Source organism: Podarcis erhardii (assembly GCF_964252035.2).
Source record: "Podarcis erhardii genome assembly, chromosome: 6".
NCBI classification, from domain to species: domain Eukaryota; kingdom Metazoa; phylum Chordata; class Lepidosauria; order Squamata; family Lacertidae; genus Podarcis; species Podarcis erhardii.
The window spans coordinates 23,795,143-23,811,438 of record NC_138510.1 but is presented as its reverse complement, the minus strand read 5'-3'; the positions used below and the strand labels follow the sequence as shown (position 1 = coordinate 23,811,438).

General features: G+C 46.8%; 1 protein-coding gene across 1 annotated transcript; it reads right to left on the bottom strand.

Moving 5' to 3' along the window:
- Nucleotides 1–3,324: 3,324 nt before the first annotated feature.
- Nucleotides 3,325–16,209, bottom strand: PIGT (phosphatidylinositol glycan anchor biosynthesis class T). The gene is made up of 12 exons (XM_081867750.1): nucleotides 16,011–16,209; nucleotides 15,044–15,221; nucleotides 13,703–13,830; nucleotides 12,372–12,472; nucleotides 11,460–11,546; nucleotides 11,050–11,137; nucleotides 10,856–10,953; nucleotides 9,650–9,815; nucleotides 9,153–9,353; nucleotides 6,174–6,339; nucleotides 5,790–5,873; nucleotides 3,325–4,451 (listed from the first exon to the last, which is right to left on the bottom strand). Exons 1-12 carry the CDS (start codon nucleotides 16,192–16,194, stop codon nucleotides 4,199–4,201), a joined length of 1,734 nt encoding a protein of 577 aa, XP_081723876.1. The 5' UTR covers nucleotides 16,195–16,209; the 3' UTR covers nucleotides 3,325–4,198.
- Nucleotides 16,210–16,296: the final 87 nt, after the last annotated feature.

Here is a 16,296-nt window from a genome sequence, read left to right as displayed (position 1 = left end):
AAAAACTGGTCTTGTTCCGTCCGGAGAAGCGGCGCCGGGTCGCCGGCTCAACCGTCCCGTTGTGTTTGAAACAGGCATTGAAGTAGACAGCCCTTTCAGTTGGGCTCTAGCCCGTCGGCGTAACGGCGCCGAGCGGGCCTACCGGCTGGCTCGACAGTTCCACGATGATGAATATGCAATAAGGGGGCGGGGCGTGGGCTCGGTTGCCGGCAGGAGGGCGGCTCGTGCGCGAAACGGGCAGCCGAAGTTGGTTCCTCGTGTTTACACGGGTGCGGAAGCAGCAGCCTGAGTAAGCGGCCAGAGTTTCTGCTCCTGCGCTCCCATAAAAATAATTTTGTTACCCAGAGGCTGGGCCCAGGATGGATTCCGACCACTTCAGGAGGCAGGCATAGATGGTGCTTTGGAATGCTTTTTTCAGATTAATTTTTTATTACTCTTCCAAATTATTACAGATCAAACCAAATTATTTTATTACAATTTCTTAAAATCAGGTTTCCCGCTCCTGTTGCAAACATATGTTGATCATTTCCTCTTGTAGCCCCATCATCTACTTTTGAATGCTTCTGTTGTATGTGCCAAAAAAAACTCCACATTGCAAAAAAAAAAAAAAGTGAATCGACGCGGTTCTAACCAAGCCATCTCTCTGCCTGCGCGCTCCTGTTCTGGTTGCTGAAGTTTTTTGAAGCGGGAAGCGATGGGAAACGCGGTACCTGCAGTCTGGAGTGCTGCAAACGCTCCCTCACACCCGTGTCTATAAGCGAGAGAGCGTGGACCCGTTATTTCCTGTTCCCGGTTTTGTAGAACATCATCCCCTTTTGAGATGCAACGGGTACCCGCTGTACTGTATATAGTTTTCAGAAGCAATTGGAAGACATTTGTGTTTCAGTAAACTTTTCAAACTGGCTGAATTTTTATTTTTAAGGTCTTTCTGCCTCGGGTGAGTCCCCCCCCCCGCCCCCGCATGCTTTAAAAAAACTATTTTTATTGTATGCTTGCAAGTCAGGTTGCAAAAAGCATGTGAGAAAAGCCACCATCATTGCAAGTCGTATAGATGAGCTAAATATTTTTGCTGCCTCTGCTATCAGACAAGAATGCTGATGTCAGCAGCTATGGTAACACCAATACACCTGCGGTGGGGGCATGTTTATGCAATGCGAGAAGCCTTCAGGCGATAGTAGCTGTTTTTAGGCTACTCAGCAGCTCCAGATCAGCATAATAGAGACCACAGGCAGCACTCTGCTTGATCTGCAACAGGGCGATGGCAATGAAAGTAGATGGCGATGAAAAATAGTGCAATATTCTACCCCAGGTCAGTCAGTACAGTGGTACCTCGGGTTACATACGCTTCAGGTTACAGACTCCGCTAACCCAGAAATAGTACCTCGGGTTAAGAACTTTGCTTCAGGATGAGAACAGAAATCGTGCTCCGGCGGCGTGGCAGCAGCAGGAGGCCCCATTAGCTAAAGTGGTGCTTCAGGTTAAGAAGTTTCAGGTTAAGAACGGACCTCCGGAATGAGTTAAGTACGTAACCACAGGTAAGGTAAAGGTAAAGGGACCCCTGACCAGTCGTGACCAACTCTGGGGTTGCGGCGCTCATCTCGCTTTATTGGCCGAGGGAGCTGGCGTACAGCTTCCGGGTCATGTGGCCAGCATGACTAAGCCGCTTCTGGCAAACCAGAGCAGGGCACGGAAACGCCGTTTATCTTCCCGCCGGAGTGGTACCTATTTATCTACTTGCACTTTGACGTGCTTTCAAACTGCTAGGTTGGCAGGAGCAGGGACCGAGCAACGGGAGCTCACTCCGTCGCGGGGATTCGAACCGCTGACCTTCTGATCGGCAAGTCCTAGGCTCTGTGGTTTAACTCACAGCGCCACCCGCATCCCTAACCAGAGGTACCACTGTATAATAAAACACACAGCAGGGTACCTTTCTGCCAGTCAGCTTCTCACATTTGGGTTTGTACACTACTGTAGCAACTAGGAGCACCCAATCAGATTTGCCTTTTCCAGACTGCTGAATCTTCACCATGGCAAAAGACGTGGACATTCAAGTCTTGCAACATTTCTGCACAGCCTAATGCTGCAAACCTACACATGCTTCCCTGTGAGTAGGTTCCATTGAACTCAATGGTATGCATGCACTTCATTGTACAACCCAGCCTTGTGCATGAATACTAGCTGGATTGAAAAATGCATGTGCTAAAAAATGTTAAGAGTCCCCAAGATAAATATATATTTATGGTGGAAAACAATAGGGGTGGGGAAGGGCTATAGGTCAGTGCTAGAGCAGATGCTTTGCATGCAGAAGGACACAGGTTGAACCCGTCAGGTACAGGTAAGGTTGGTAAAAATCCTTCTCTGAAATCCTTAATAGTCACTGCCAGTGTACAACAGAATGCTAAGAAAAACGCAGCAAGTCAGACTTCGTATAAAGCAGTTTCCTGTGTGCCACAAATGCTACTTATGATAGTGATTTAGGAACACCTGCTGGTTAGGAGGAGACACTGCACACAACTAGAAAAAAAGCAGAAAAAGGCATTAAATCAGAGATAGTTGTACCTTGGTTCTCAAACGCCTTGGTACTCGGACGTTTTGGCTCCCGAACACTGCAAACCCGGAAGTGAGTGTTCCAGTCTGTGAATGTTTTTTGGAAGCCAAACGTCTGACACGACTTCTGATTGAGTACAGGAAGCCTTGGTTTTCAAACCGTTTCGGGAGTCATGAATGGGCTTGCTATATGTCACAGTGTGCCAGTTAGTAATCACACAGTTCACTAAGGAGTTAACTTTTTATTACCAAAACAAAACAAAACCACGATCTCCACAGACTTGGCTAAGTGTCAGACCTAAGGAGCACAGCAGCTCATTCCCAGTGGTCTTCCTCCATGAAATCAGTTGCTAAGACTGAAAGTTCCCACCTTCCCACAGCTGTTTAAGTGCCCTCTTCCTCTCCAGGGGGTTTTCCCAAGCAATCAGAGACTGCGCCTACACGCAGCCTATCGCTGCTCAAACCATTTCAGCCCTCTCCTGGTTCTGGGAGACAGGTGGGCAGCGTGTCGCAAGGGGGGAGATACTTGTGACTCTTCACCAGCCTGACTCATCTCTGTCTCTTGGCCTCCCTCTTCCCACTCACCTGCTTTATCTTCTGCACAGAAAGCAAATTGGAGGTGTGAGGCTCTCTGTTTTTCCTCCACCAGTGCCAGCCCATTAACTCACCTGAATGGAATTTTATGCATTCACCTGCATGGAATACCTGGCCACCTATAGCTACCAGGAGACATGTTAAGTACAAAGCTGATTAAAACCTGTGTTACGGAAGACATAATCACCACACAGCATTTATTTATTGAATTCCTTATCCATCTCTGACAGTTGTTGTTTTTTTGTCTTCTTCTTCCTCTCTTATGCAGCAAACAGTGGTTATTCCCATCACCAGCAAATACGAACGCAAATCAAATTGGCATCGACTCACACAGCATGGTTTCTCTTTTATTTCATAGTGACCCCTGTGCCCAGCCTGACCACCCCAAACCCCACAGTCCCAAATGAACCCCCCTAGCAATTTTCTTTCTCCAGTCATAGCTGCCTCCTCATGTCCTCACTTATTCTCTTCTCCAAAACAGCAAGAGACAGCATGCTAAAATTAGATAGTCTGAGGCCTAAAATGCTATTTATTCTTTCTGTTAGACTCTCTCTGGTTGCCTTCAGTTTTGCCATTTCCCCAAGCATTTTTTCTGCGAGCTTTTTTTCTCTGACCTGAAAAAAGGTTCAGCGTTCCAACTACATCCATTAAACGGCAGCTCAAAAAATGATAATTAGCACAGCAATCAGTTGCTGTGGAAGAAAATGAAAAACAGGTTGGTGAGATAAGTGGTGCAGGCTCTAGTGTTTGAGCAAGGCCATGGTGATCATAGTTCAGAAACAGGTCATGTTTATTTCCAGTGTTTTTCCGGCAAATGCAAGTTCCCCTTAAATTAGCAAGCTTCATCCCTGGGCATTTTGCTCTTGCCGTCCTAGTACCAGTGATTGCTTCCCTTGCTGGTGGCAGGCAGGCACAAACAGCAGATTTATTGGCTGTGAAGGAACTAGAGGGCAAAACAGGTGTTACATCTGCCTTAAACCCACCTATCCTCTTGCAGCTTTGTCCCAGCAAGTCTTGGCAGTAGAGATCCTTGAAGAAGTGGCTGCATCGCCTGCCCTCAAAGAAGTGGGACGCCCCTCATTTTACGGATTATGTTTGCCAGTCGCTTGGCTAAGCCTCCCCTGTTAGGTTCTTCTACATGGAAGGTTCTGGTCAGCAAGTTATAGAAGGAGCCATAGCAAACAGCCACCACTGTGCAGGTCAAGCAAATGACATTATACGGCATGCTGAAGTCTGGCGTTGGCAGGTTCACCAGCAGCGGTTCTGTGTAGAGGCGCACAAAGTAGCTGGAGCCGTCCAAGGAAGGAAACCTGGGGAAAAGGAAGGAGGAGATCAGCAGAGCTCTAAGGGCTGATTCAGATAATGATTTGTTACCACCCTTGTCTCCAAGCATATCAGATCAGGAGATTAGGCAAGAGTGAAGGAGTGCCATATATTTGAGGGCAGCGTCAAATTGCAAATCACAAATGGAATATTCATGTGAAAGGTTTCGATGCGCAAGTGCTTTTCAAATAAGCAACACCCCGTAGACACTGTGCCACATGAAGAACTCAACTGATTCTCTGTCTTCTGCAATTCCCTCTATGCAGATTCCCCTGCAAAACTACATGTGCATACAACACACATTTCCATGCACCCCATACTTGCATGCAGAAGTCCAATATCTTGCAACTTCGGCTAATGCCTCTGTTTCATGCAACCGTACAACCTTAAACTTACCACAACCGTAGCACTATTTGAATCCAAAGGTTGCTTACAAAATCAGCACTAACTGATCACTGCTATTTGGTTTTAAGTTGGAAATATAACGGCAACTCTGTTTCCAGATTTCTGACACTCTGAAACCAAGATCTACACAGCTATAAAAATGCTCTGCAAAAAACCGTTGCAAAGTTCACAATTGAAAATATCATTTGAGTTGTGATTTCAGCTCTACTGTGCCATCTGGTTTCATAATGCATTTATAATGCTATATTTTGACTAATGTAGCTGAGCCCCCAGAGGGCAGTCTCCTTTTCCGCAGCAATGAATGTCCAGGGCGGGAAGGGAGATTTTCATTGAGACCACTGTTTGTTGTGAAAGGGTTAAACACTACCTTTCCCTCCCTTTCACTGCACTTCAAATCATGATTGCCTCCCCTGCCACAGTTTTGGGGAGAAAAAGAAACAAAACAGACATGCTAGATTAGGAGCGTGATAACCCATTTACACCTGGGGAAATTGCACAGCTACTCTGCTGAGTGCTTGATTTGAGGGGGGGGGAGCAACACAATTTTTTGAGTAGGGGTGGGAGAACAAACTGAACAAGGGAAAATGTGAAGAGGGTGTTTTGTTCATGACATCATGTGGTTGCCCTGTAAAATGCAGATCAGGAAAGCATGGCTATTTCACAGTAAATGCCAGTGTAGAAGCAGCCAAATAAATAATTTACTTCTTGAATCTGCTCAAAAATTTACATTCAGTCAGAACGAAATTTCAGATTAACCAAGGTTGTAATTTCTGAAAACAGTTCATGAAAAGTCTTTGATATCTATGTTTGCACAGACTTCTGTCATGGTGGTCTAGCAGTTTCCAATAATCAACAGAAGTACAATACCAATCCCACACATCTCATTCCCACCCTTCTCTGTAGTCATCAAATGCACTCACAATGAAGCAAAGAGTGGACTTTGATCTTCATCTTCCTCTTTCATCGCAATGACACTGGGCACTAGGGCACTCAGAACAGATGGGCTACAAACCAAACAAAAAGAGATTACTTAAAGCTTCAGCCCAAGGATGGGGAATCTGTGGCCCTTTAAAAGCTACTGGACTCCCAGTTTCCATCATCTCCAGCTGCTCATCATGCTGGTTGGGGCTGATGGGAGCTGGAGTCCAACCACATTTGGAGAGCCATATAGGTTTCCCATCCCTTCATGGGTCCTTCTTGGAGGGGAGGGGGTTTATGAACCTGGTCACAAGGGATGCAACACAGACAAACCCAGGGCCGACAAGCTCTGATGGCGAGTGGCTTGAGGACAGCTGCAGCCTTACCTCACATAAAACCCGTGGTTGGGGTCAGGAGTGTATTCTGTCCACTTCAGCAAGGCTCTCTCAAACTGGATGGTGATCTTTGTGACAGAGTTTGCCGGCAGCTGAATCAGCATTTCCAAGAGATGGGGGCGCTGTCGGTCCTGAGCTGGCTGATAGTGGATGTAACCTAGCACCAAAGACATGCTATCATCGCACACCACTTGGGTCAACATGAATAAATAAAACCCTCCCTTAATGTTTACATAATGCCCTGAGGAACACTCTTAACTTAGGCCCGACTGATCTCCCCAGCAACTGTGGGGAGGAAAACAAACTCGGATCACAAAATATTTCTCCAACCGCCTCCATTACCCTTGTTTGGAATACGAGCTCTTATGCACAGAGATCAGTCAAAATACTGTATGTTAAGACTGTAGTCCTGTATCTGAAGGGCAGGGAACCTTTTTTGGCCAAAGGCAGCATTACCAATAAAAGCTGCATTCCAGTGGTGGATGAGGCCAGATTCATCTACAGTCTCTCACAAACACACAGCCATTTCCCATGGGAACAGAGACATATAATTCATAACCAGTCAAGTTTCACCTTCCGTTTTCCTTCTGTTGTTGTTTTAACCAAAGTTTCTTTAAAAAGAAAAAGCAGCTCTATTGCACCCTTTATTAGTTCTGACTGTGAAAAAGGCAAGAACAACTCAGGAATCCTAGCAGAAGAATACAAATTACTCAATATGCAGCTCAACTGCAAGCACAGCCTTTCAGGTATTCACAGCTTTAAGTTTTAAAATGCAATTGCATCCTCAAAATTGTAAGTGTGCAACTGCAAGCTGCAAGGCCACTTTTTGCACATTTGCAAGGAACAAGGGACTACCTTTCTGCTGAAGCATTTCCCCCCTCTACTTTTTTTGCATCAGCTTTTGCAGAGAAAGGAGCTGCAGCTGCAAACTTTGCACAGAATCAATGCCCCTTTTCTCTGTCAGAAGCTCCCTGCTTAACAGCTAATGCAGGGGCCTCAGCAGGGTTAATAGCAGGGAACTCTTGTCCTATATCCACTTACGTGGGAGAAAGCCCCATTGAATTCTATGGAACTTACTTTGGAATAGATATGCACAAGATTGCACTAAAAGGTAAAGGTAAAGGGACCCCTGACCATTAGGTCCAGTTGTGACCGACTCTGGGGTTGCAGCGCTCATCTCGCTTTATTGGCCGAGGGAGCTGGTGTACAGCTTCCGGGTCATGTGGCCAGCATGACTAAGCAGCTTCTGGCGAACCAGAGCAGCGCACGGAAACGCCGTTTACCTTCCCGCCGGAGCGGTACCTATTTATCTACTTGCACTCTGATGTGCTTTCGAACTGCTAGGTTGGCAGAAGCAGGGTCCAAGCAACGGGAGCTCACCCCGTTGCGGGGATTCGAACTGCCGACCTTCTGATCGGCAAGTCCTAGGCTCTGTAGTTTAAACCACAGCACCACCCGCGTCCAGAGCTGCAATCCTATGCACACCCACTGTATAAAATGGGACCTTCTTTTGAATAAATATACATAGTGTGGGGCTCTCAGAACTTCGGGAAAGTACACAGAAGTAAACAATAAAGTAAAAATATAAGAAACCATCAACAGGGTAACATGCTTCACTTCTTGAGAAGTGACTGCAAATGCCACCAGTAAAACTCATTTCCTTTTAAGGAAGTCAAACATTTACGGCTTACACAAAGCCTTCCAAATACACATTTCTGCTACTACATCCCTACCATGGTATATTATCTTGCTAAGCTTTGGCTCCTTACTTCTCTCGCCCTGACCTAGCCACTGTGATCCACGCAACGGTCACCTCTAGACTGGATTATTGTAACTCACTCTATGTGGGGCTGCCCTTGAGACTGAACCAGAAACTCCAGCGGGTGCAGAATATTGCGGCGAGACTCCTTATGGGGTCCTCGCCGCGGGATCACATTCACCTGGTGCTATACCAGCTGCACTGGCTCCCAGTGGAGTACAGGATCAGGTTTAAGGTGCTGGTTTTAACTTTTGAAGCCCTATACGGCCTAGGACCCTCGTACCTATGGGACCGCTTCTTCTGGTATGTCCCACGGAGGACCTTACGGTCTCCAAATAAAAACATCTTGGAGATCCCGGGCCACAGGGAGGTTAGGCTGGCCTCAACCAGAGCCAGGGCTTTTTCAGCTCTGTTCCGTGGTGGAACGCTCTGTCACAAGAGACTAGGGCCCTGCGGGACCTTGACATCTTTCTGCAGGGCCTGCAAGACAGAGCTGTTCCTCCAGGTCTTTGGCCAAGGCACAGTCTGACCCCCTCCTTCGGTAATCCACAAAGAACTCTAGCCCAATGGTTACCATTAATTTGATTTTGAATTGATCTTAGAATGAATTGATTTTAGAATGCATTTCAATTAATTGATTGTGATTTTATATAAACTGTGTTACTTTTATTGTTGTTAGCCACTCTGAGCCCGGCTTTGGCTGGGGAGGGCGAGATATAAATAAAATAATAATAATAATAATAATAATAATAATAATAATAATAATAATAATTATTATTATTATTATTATTACAACATAGGTTAATGATAAACTGCATCAAAAAGGGGGTGGGGATGGGCTTTAGACCTGAGCAAGCCAAATCACTGAACACATAGAAAAAGCAAATTACTATGGCTAGCCTACATATCCAGTTGTTGAGAAATGCATATGTAATGCCAGATGTACTTAAGAGATGCTCCTTAAGGGGCATAGATATGTATGCATGTCCTTAAGGGGTATAGATATGAAGGCAAAACTTCATGCTTTTCAACTCAGGCCTCCCTTTCTGAATCTGCTCCATTTCCTTGGCATATCAACTTAGAACATGATCCCGTACATATATTGGAACACAGAAAGCTGCCCACACTGACACACAGAAGCTCTTCACTGCAATGTTGTCCGGAGGGCATCAGGTTGGGAAATGGTGTATTACTAGGAGGCTCCTTCTTACTTGGTTTGTTTTCCTTGCCCTTGGTGATAATGGTCAGCGTGTGGATGTAGAGTCGCAGATACCAGGGCACAGTCTCCAGCAGAAGCACAGGGAAAGCTCGGTATGGGTGTGTGTTATAGATTAGGGTGCTGATTTCTCCTGTCTCAAGGCCATAGCCACTCACATAGCGCTGGGCATGGAGCACAGGTACTGCCAGATCCACTGCAGGAAGGAAATGAAACCAGGTTAGGAGTCAAACTACAGGAGCACCACCAAATGCAAGAATATTATCTCTGGGATAATGTGAGTTCTGAACTAAGACAAGTCTGGTAGCAGTCCCAGCAGAAAAGTAGCTGTACTATTTTTCTGCTGTGACTACCACTAGATGTGTCCCGGTTCTTAAATGAACAAACTTAAATGATGCACAGCATGAGTCTCTCGCATTCAAAGGGTGTCCGTTTTCTACCGATCTAAGAGAGGACAATGCATTAGAGACAGGAAAGCTACTGATAACTCACAGCCATCCTGAGGGCGCTTCCATTTTAGTTGCACATTGAGGCTGCGAGAGCCATTAAAAAGTCCTGGGTTCAGGAGATCATAGACTGCGTATGTTCTCCTGTCTCCTTGGACGGATGCTTCATGTACAGACAAGGGAGCTGGGGAAACCTCAAGTAACTCTTTCTCCTGGAAACATAAACAAAATAAATCAAAATCATTATTAGCCATCAAAAAGATAACCAGCCCATCTATATCATATTTTTGTATATATTCAGCACATGGGCAGGGTACGTGGGGGAGACTACCTTCAACTGGCCCCAATTCTCATATTTATTTAAAAGCTTTCTGGCCTGTTTTACAGGATAAAAACATCTCTGCAGAGCGCATTACAACATACATTGAAATGCAGAGGGCGATATCCCACCCTTCCCTGCAAAAGGAGCCCAGGGTGGCGAAGGGCTTAGGTTCATTTATTTTAATGGATCTACTCTTGAGTATAACTAACACTGGATATCACCCAGAAAGAAGCAATCTGTGCACCCAGCACAACAACTGAAAAGAAAGCCTATATAAAGCTGTATTCACAATTGCAGAGGGTTCCTAATTAGGTGAATAACCTACATGCTTACGGATGCAGGCATGTAGTTTCTGATCCCAATCACTGCTAAACACTGGCGTTTGAGGGTATAGCCAGCGGGGTGGGGGCCCCATTCCATTAGCCATGCATTGGATATACACATGGAGATTATTTGAGTAGCCCTCTACTCTCAAGACTCTGTAATATTACTGGAGACACAAAGCACCTAAAGAACCGTAAGCATCTGGTTAAATCCTCTCTCAATTATATATACAGTGGACGCTCGGGTTGCGAACGTCCGCAACCCACAGCGCGTCCGCAATCGGCAGCAGCATGCCTGCACATGCACGGGTTGCGATTTCGCGCTTCTGTGCATGCACAAAGCGTGATTTAGCGCTTCTGCACATGCATGACTGCCGAAACCCAGAAGTAACCCGTTCTGGTACTTTTGGGTTTCGGTGGTCCGCAACCCAAAAAAACGCAACCTGAAGCGGCTGTAACCCAAGGTATGACTGTATTCCACTCAGTTACATCTGGGGTTTCCATCAAGCTTCGTTCACCCAGAGAGAGCTCTGAGTAAGGTGGGCATCACCCAAAGGTCCCGATGTCCTAGCCCTATTGGAAGGTTACTGGGGAAAGGATAGGTTACCTGGCCTTTACTGGAAATGTCCACGTAGACTTTGCTTTGTGACGCCAGTGGGCACGCTTCAGTAAGAGTGCGGGAGAAGATCTTGAAGAGGGACCAATCTGGCGGGAGAATGGCACAAAGGTCATTATTAAGAAGTGAGTAAACCACTGTAACCATAGCAGAGTGGTGATGTGCTGCAGGGCGATTTGAGTTACCTTTCTTTCCATGGCCGCTGGCAAAGGAATCAAAGACAACTGTGAGGGTCTGTCTGAGCTCCCAGGACATGCTCATGCATGAGGCATCCTGAGAGAGAAGGACAAAGCATCAGAAATGGCAGGCTTCAAGCAGGAGCAAGGGCAGCTCTAAGGCAGGCATCCCCAAACTCGGCCCTCCAGATGTTTTGGGACTACAATTCCCATCATCCCTGACCACTGGGCCTATTAGCTAGGAAAGATGGGAGTTGTGATCCCAAAACATCTGGAGGGCCAAGTTTCGGGGTGCCTGCTCTAAGGTAAGGCTTGTGAAATGTGATCATAGGTTTTGGCAGATCATAGGTGATTGGGGATCCTGTCTCCAGCTCTTTCCACCCATTTATGACACAGCACCAAATCATTCAAGGACTCACCCTGCAAATGGGGCGGATGTGCACAGCTTGGGAGTGGTAACTACTGTGGAACAAGCGCTCAGCCTTCAGCAGAACAGCCAGGCCAGCCTAGGAAGAAAAAAGAAAATACGGCTGAACTTTTGCTTCGTAGTATAGAACATGATCACTGCAGATGGTGACAGCAGTCACAAAATTAAAAGACGCCTGCTTCTTGGGAGAAAAGCAATGACAAACCTAGACAGCATCCTAAAAAGCAGAGACATCACCTTGCCAACAAAGGTCCATATTGTTAAAGCTATGGTTTTCCCAGTAGTGATGTATGGAAGTGAGAGCTGGACCATAAAGAAGGCTGATCGCAGAAGAATTGATGCTTTTGAATTATGGTGCTGGAGGAGACTCTTGAGAGTCCCATGGACTGCAAGAAGATCAAACCTATCCATTCTGAAGGAAATCAGCCCTGAATGCTCACTGGAAGGACAGATCGTGATGCTGAGGCTCCAATACTTTGGCCACCTCATGAGAAGAGAAGACTCCCTGGAAAAGTCCCTGATGTTGGGAAAGATTGAGGGCACAAGGAGAAGGGGACGACAGAGGACGAGATGGTTGGACAGTGTTCTCGAAGCTACCAGGATGAGTTTGACCAAACTGCAGGAGGCAGTGGAAGACAGGAGGGCCTGGCGTGCTCTGGTCCATGGGGTCACAAAGAGTCGGACACAACTAAACAACAATAGCTAGAAATAAGCCCAAGCACCATGCAACAGTGTGCACATAGTTCGCTCTCCTCCAGAGTATTTGCTCCAATTGAGAACAAGGCCCCAAAGCTTCAGATGTGCAAGCTTTGGGGAGGGGGGGGGGGCTAGGATGAGGGAATCCAGAGCAATGGCACATGTTGGTTCAAGGCTCCACCTGCATGATCACAGGAATGTGCCTCACCTTTGAGCTGCATGGCAGCAGCTTCTTCCAGGGTGTAAGGTTCTCAGTGCAGACAACTTCACGGGGAAGGACGGCATATCGTAGGAAATGGTGGTCTGTAACTGAAGGAGGGAGAGGAAGGGTTAGAACGTGTGGCCCTCCTCCTCTTGATGTTGGTGAAATTTCCATCAGCCCCAGCCGGCATGGTGAATTCCAAGAAATGATTGGGTGCCCATTGGTGGTATATAAAATTTAAAATAAAATAAAATGCTCTCAATATGATGATGGAAGTCAGCTTCTAGAAATCACCTGCCTTCAGATCTTGCCTCTGCCATGAATTCAACTAGCTAGCCTTAAGAAAAGCAGGCATCTGACATAAAGGGTACTACAAGATTGAATTCCTTTAAGGATTACTGAGGTCACAAGCGTGGAACACTTGGAACTACTGTAGAGTGTGAGACTCTTAATCTCAGGGATGTGAGTTTGAGCCACACGTCGGGCAAGAGATTCCCGCTTTGCAGGGGGTTGGACTAGACCCTCATGGTCCCTTCCAACTCTACAGTTCTTTGATTCTTCTATTAAAAGCTAGGTATTATAATCACACAAAGCACTTATTTAATGAATTATTGTCTGCGCTATCCTAATGGTTCAAAGTAATATAAACAAAACAGTCAAAGAGAATCAATAAACACATTTAAAAACTAAGTCAAAACCTATGGCATTGGCCCAATTCCAATTAATTCTTATTACCCAGTCAGCCCAAACAATCCTTACAATGCTCTCAAGAAACACAGATCAATTACAAAACCAGCAACCCTAATCAGGATAACGAACAAGGAGATGGGCAGATGTTCCAAAAATGTTGAGCCTTTCAGCACCCCCAAAACTTTCTGAAAATCTTATGCCGGAATACATTTGTTAATTTTTAAGCTGCCACAAGATATTTGGGTGTTTCTATGAAGTTCTGGTCTCCCTTTAATTTCACCAACTAATACATGCCAACAACACAAGGATTCCCACTTTTACAATGTGACGTTTATAATAATTTATTATTTATACCCCACCCATCTGGCTGGGTCCCCCTCAGCCACTCTGGGTGGCTTTTTCTTTCTCCTTCCTCTGCATGCACCTTGCACTCTCACCAAATCTGTGCCAGAGGGTTTGGGAACCCAGAGAAAATATTTAGGGGGTGCACAGGGGATGGGGGGGGATATCATTGCACTGAAGGGACAACTTAAGTGCTATTCTGGACACAACTCTTTGTCATTTAAGTATTTAGAACAAGCTGCAATTCAGCGGTGCCCCTTCTTGCAAAACAAACCCTTCCAGGCCAGAATAGCCCAATCTCTTACCATTTGCCAATCCCAGAGGTTTGAAGGATGCTGTTGGAACGACAGTGTTGGTGGAATCAATGAAGTTCAGAGAGGCACAGAATATTCCTGAGAGGATGTTGCTGAGATCTTTCCAAGCTTTGTCAACGCTGAAGATGAAAAATATACACATTTACTGTGAATGATTTGCCTGAAACTTGCAAGATGCCATTTGGAAAGCAAATGTGTTTTCAAGTCATAGACCGTGTTTGCAGTTGTACATCACTTCAGGTGCCATTCTAGTGGAAGGTGCTTTCTATAAAATTCAAAAATAAAATAAAATAATGAATAGCTCGGGCTTTGCTTCAGTACTACATTAACACGGCAGCGCTAGTACAGTGGTACCTCAGGTTACAAACATTTCGGGTTACAAACACTTTGGGTTATAAACTCTGCTAACCTGGAAGTAGTACCTCGGGTTGAGAGCTTTGCCCCAGGGTGAGAACAGAAATCGCACAGCAGCAGCGGGAGGCCCCATTAGCAAAAGCGTGCCTCAGGTTAAGAACGGTTTCGCGTTAAGAACAGACCTCCGGAATTAATTAAGTTTGTAACCCAAGGTACCACTGTATATGGAAATGAGCCATGTTCACAACCCACAGCTGCAAGCACCACCTAGCATCTGATGACCTACTCCAGGAATGGGAACCTTTTCTAGGACAAGAACTGCATTCCCTTCTGGGGGCCACATACTTGTGGGGGTGGGGCCAGAGGCGAAAGTGGACAGAGAAATGAACACACATTTTACCTTTGCATTGTGGGAAACTTTCTACACACACCACTGTTTCCTTCATCCAAGCAAGCAAGAGGTATTATCAGACTCCAAGAGCGCATTCCAGTCTGGCAAAAAGCACTCAAAGAGGCTATGAAGCAGGGAACTGTGAGGGGGTATGGCCTGAAAATTAGCTGTTTTGCACGGAGAGTCCTGAGACCCAGACAGAGAAGCTTAGTGAGCTACAATTGGCACCCCAGGGTCCACCACCCAATGCCTATTATGATGAAACAGCAAGGGAGAAGAACTATGGCCCTTCTGGAGGCTACCACTGATTTAGGTGTTGGGATGTCCCAGTGGGCCTTGGCAGTCTTTGGCAAAATCGTTCAATGCAAAGGAAAGACCCAAGAGACATCAGAATTTGAAGGTGAAGGGACAATGTCTGCTCATTTAAACCATATGATTGCCTTCATGGAATGGACCTTTGACATTTATCTTGTTTATGCACTTATGCCATGAGGAGGTGGGCAGGCGAGAAAAGTAGAGTGCAACAGCCTTCTTATGATTTACCAGAAAGCCCTTCGACCAAGTAAAATCAGCTCAGGCTTACTTACTCAGAGACAGACTCCTGAAACCAAACCCAGAGCTCAGCCCCAGCCGGAGCTTGCAAGTAAGGCTGTCCCCAGCTCCGTGTCCGCCAGAAGCCCTGAGTGAGGGAGAGATGCAATTCGCGCACCGAGTACTTGGAAATGAGCTGGCCAAGGGCTTTGGGGAATAGCCGGTAATGAGAGACTGTAAGGAGCAGGGAAAAAAAAAAAGAAGCATTACAACAGCCTATCTTCACATCAACCTCTCCACCTGCCCAACTCCCCAATTCACTTTCCCTTCTCCTGCTCCATTTAAGAGGAATGCTGCTGCAAGTTCTGCTGGAACCCATGCAAGTCACCCAGTAAGTAGCCTATCCCTCAATCTATTATTGCCCAGGGTTCCTTGACCCTTTGCTGCACTCATTTTCCATTTGCTACCTCAGGCCTTTTTTGCTTTCCCAGTGAGACTGGCTTGTACCCCTGGCAGTTCAGAGTCCCCACCGCTCCCCAAATGGCTACTAGACATGATCCTCTCTACCCCCGCAGTTGGTGGCAGCAGCAGTGCTTCCAGATACCAGTTGCTGGAAAACATGGGAGGGCAGAGTGCTCTTGCATTCATGTGCTAGAATCCCAGAATGGTAGAGTTCAAAAGGAACGCAAGAGTCCAACCCCCCCTGCAATGAAAGAACCTCGACTATAAAGCACCTACAACAGAATGGATTTAATTATTTATTGAACCCCAAAGAGAAAAGGCATCAGGTGTGTGAGGGGGGAACCTTTGGCTCTCCAGCTGTTGTGGAACTACAACTCCCATCACCACTTGCCACTAGCCAAGCTTGCTGGGGCTGATGGGAATTGTAGTCCACCCACCCCACACAACTGGCGCAGGAGAAGCCCTGTCTCCGGGATTCACAGGGACTCCCTTTCCAGTTAATGCTTCGCTCCCCCCCCCAAAAAAACCAACCCCTCTCTCGCGACAGGCCCCGCCCCTTACCGCCCTCCCGCTGCAAATCGGAATCCCAGCGCGTCCGGAACTGGAAGGTGGCAGCCACGTCCCCCGACGGGAGCGGGCTGAGCAGCAGCTCTTCCCGCAGGGAGTCCCGCGGCTGTTCCGCCCCGCTCGTCGCCAAGAAGAGCAGCAGCAGCAGCAGCAGCGGCGGCGACCCGAGTCGCTCCATTCCTCGGCTGCGCTCACGGCAAAGCCGAACAGCTCCGCCCACTGCCCGGGGCGCGTGTTAGCCAATGGGGAGCGGAGAAAGGAGGTTCCATGGAACTCCGCC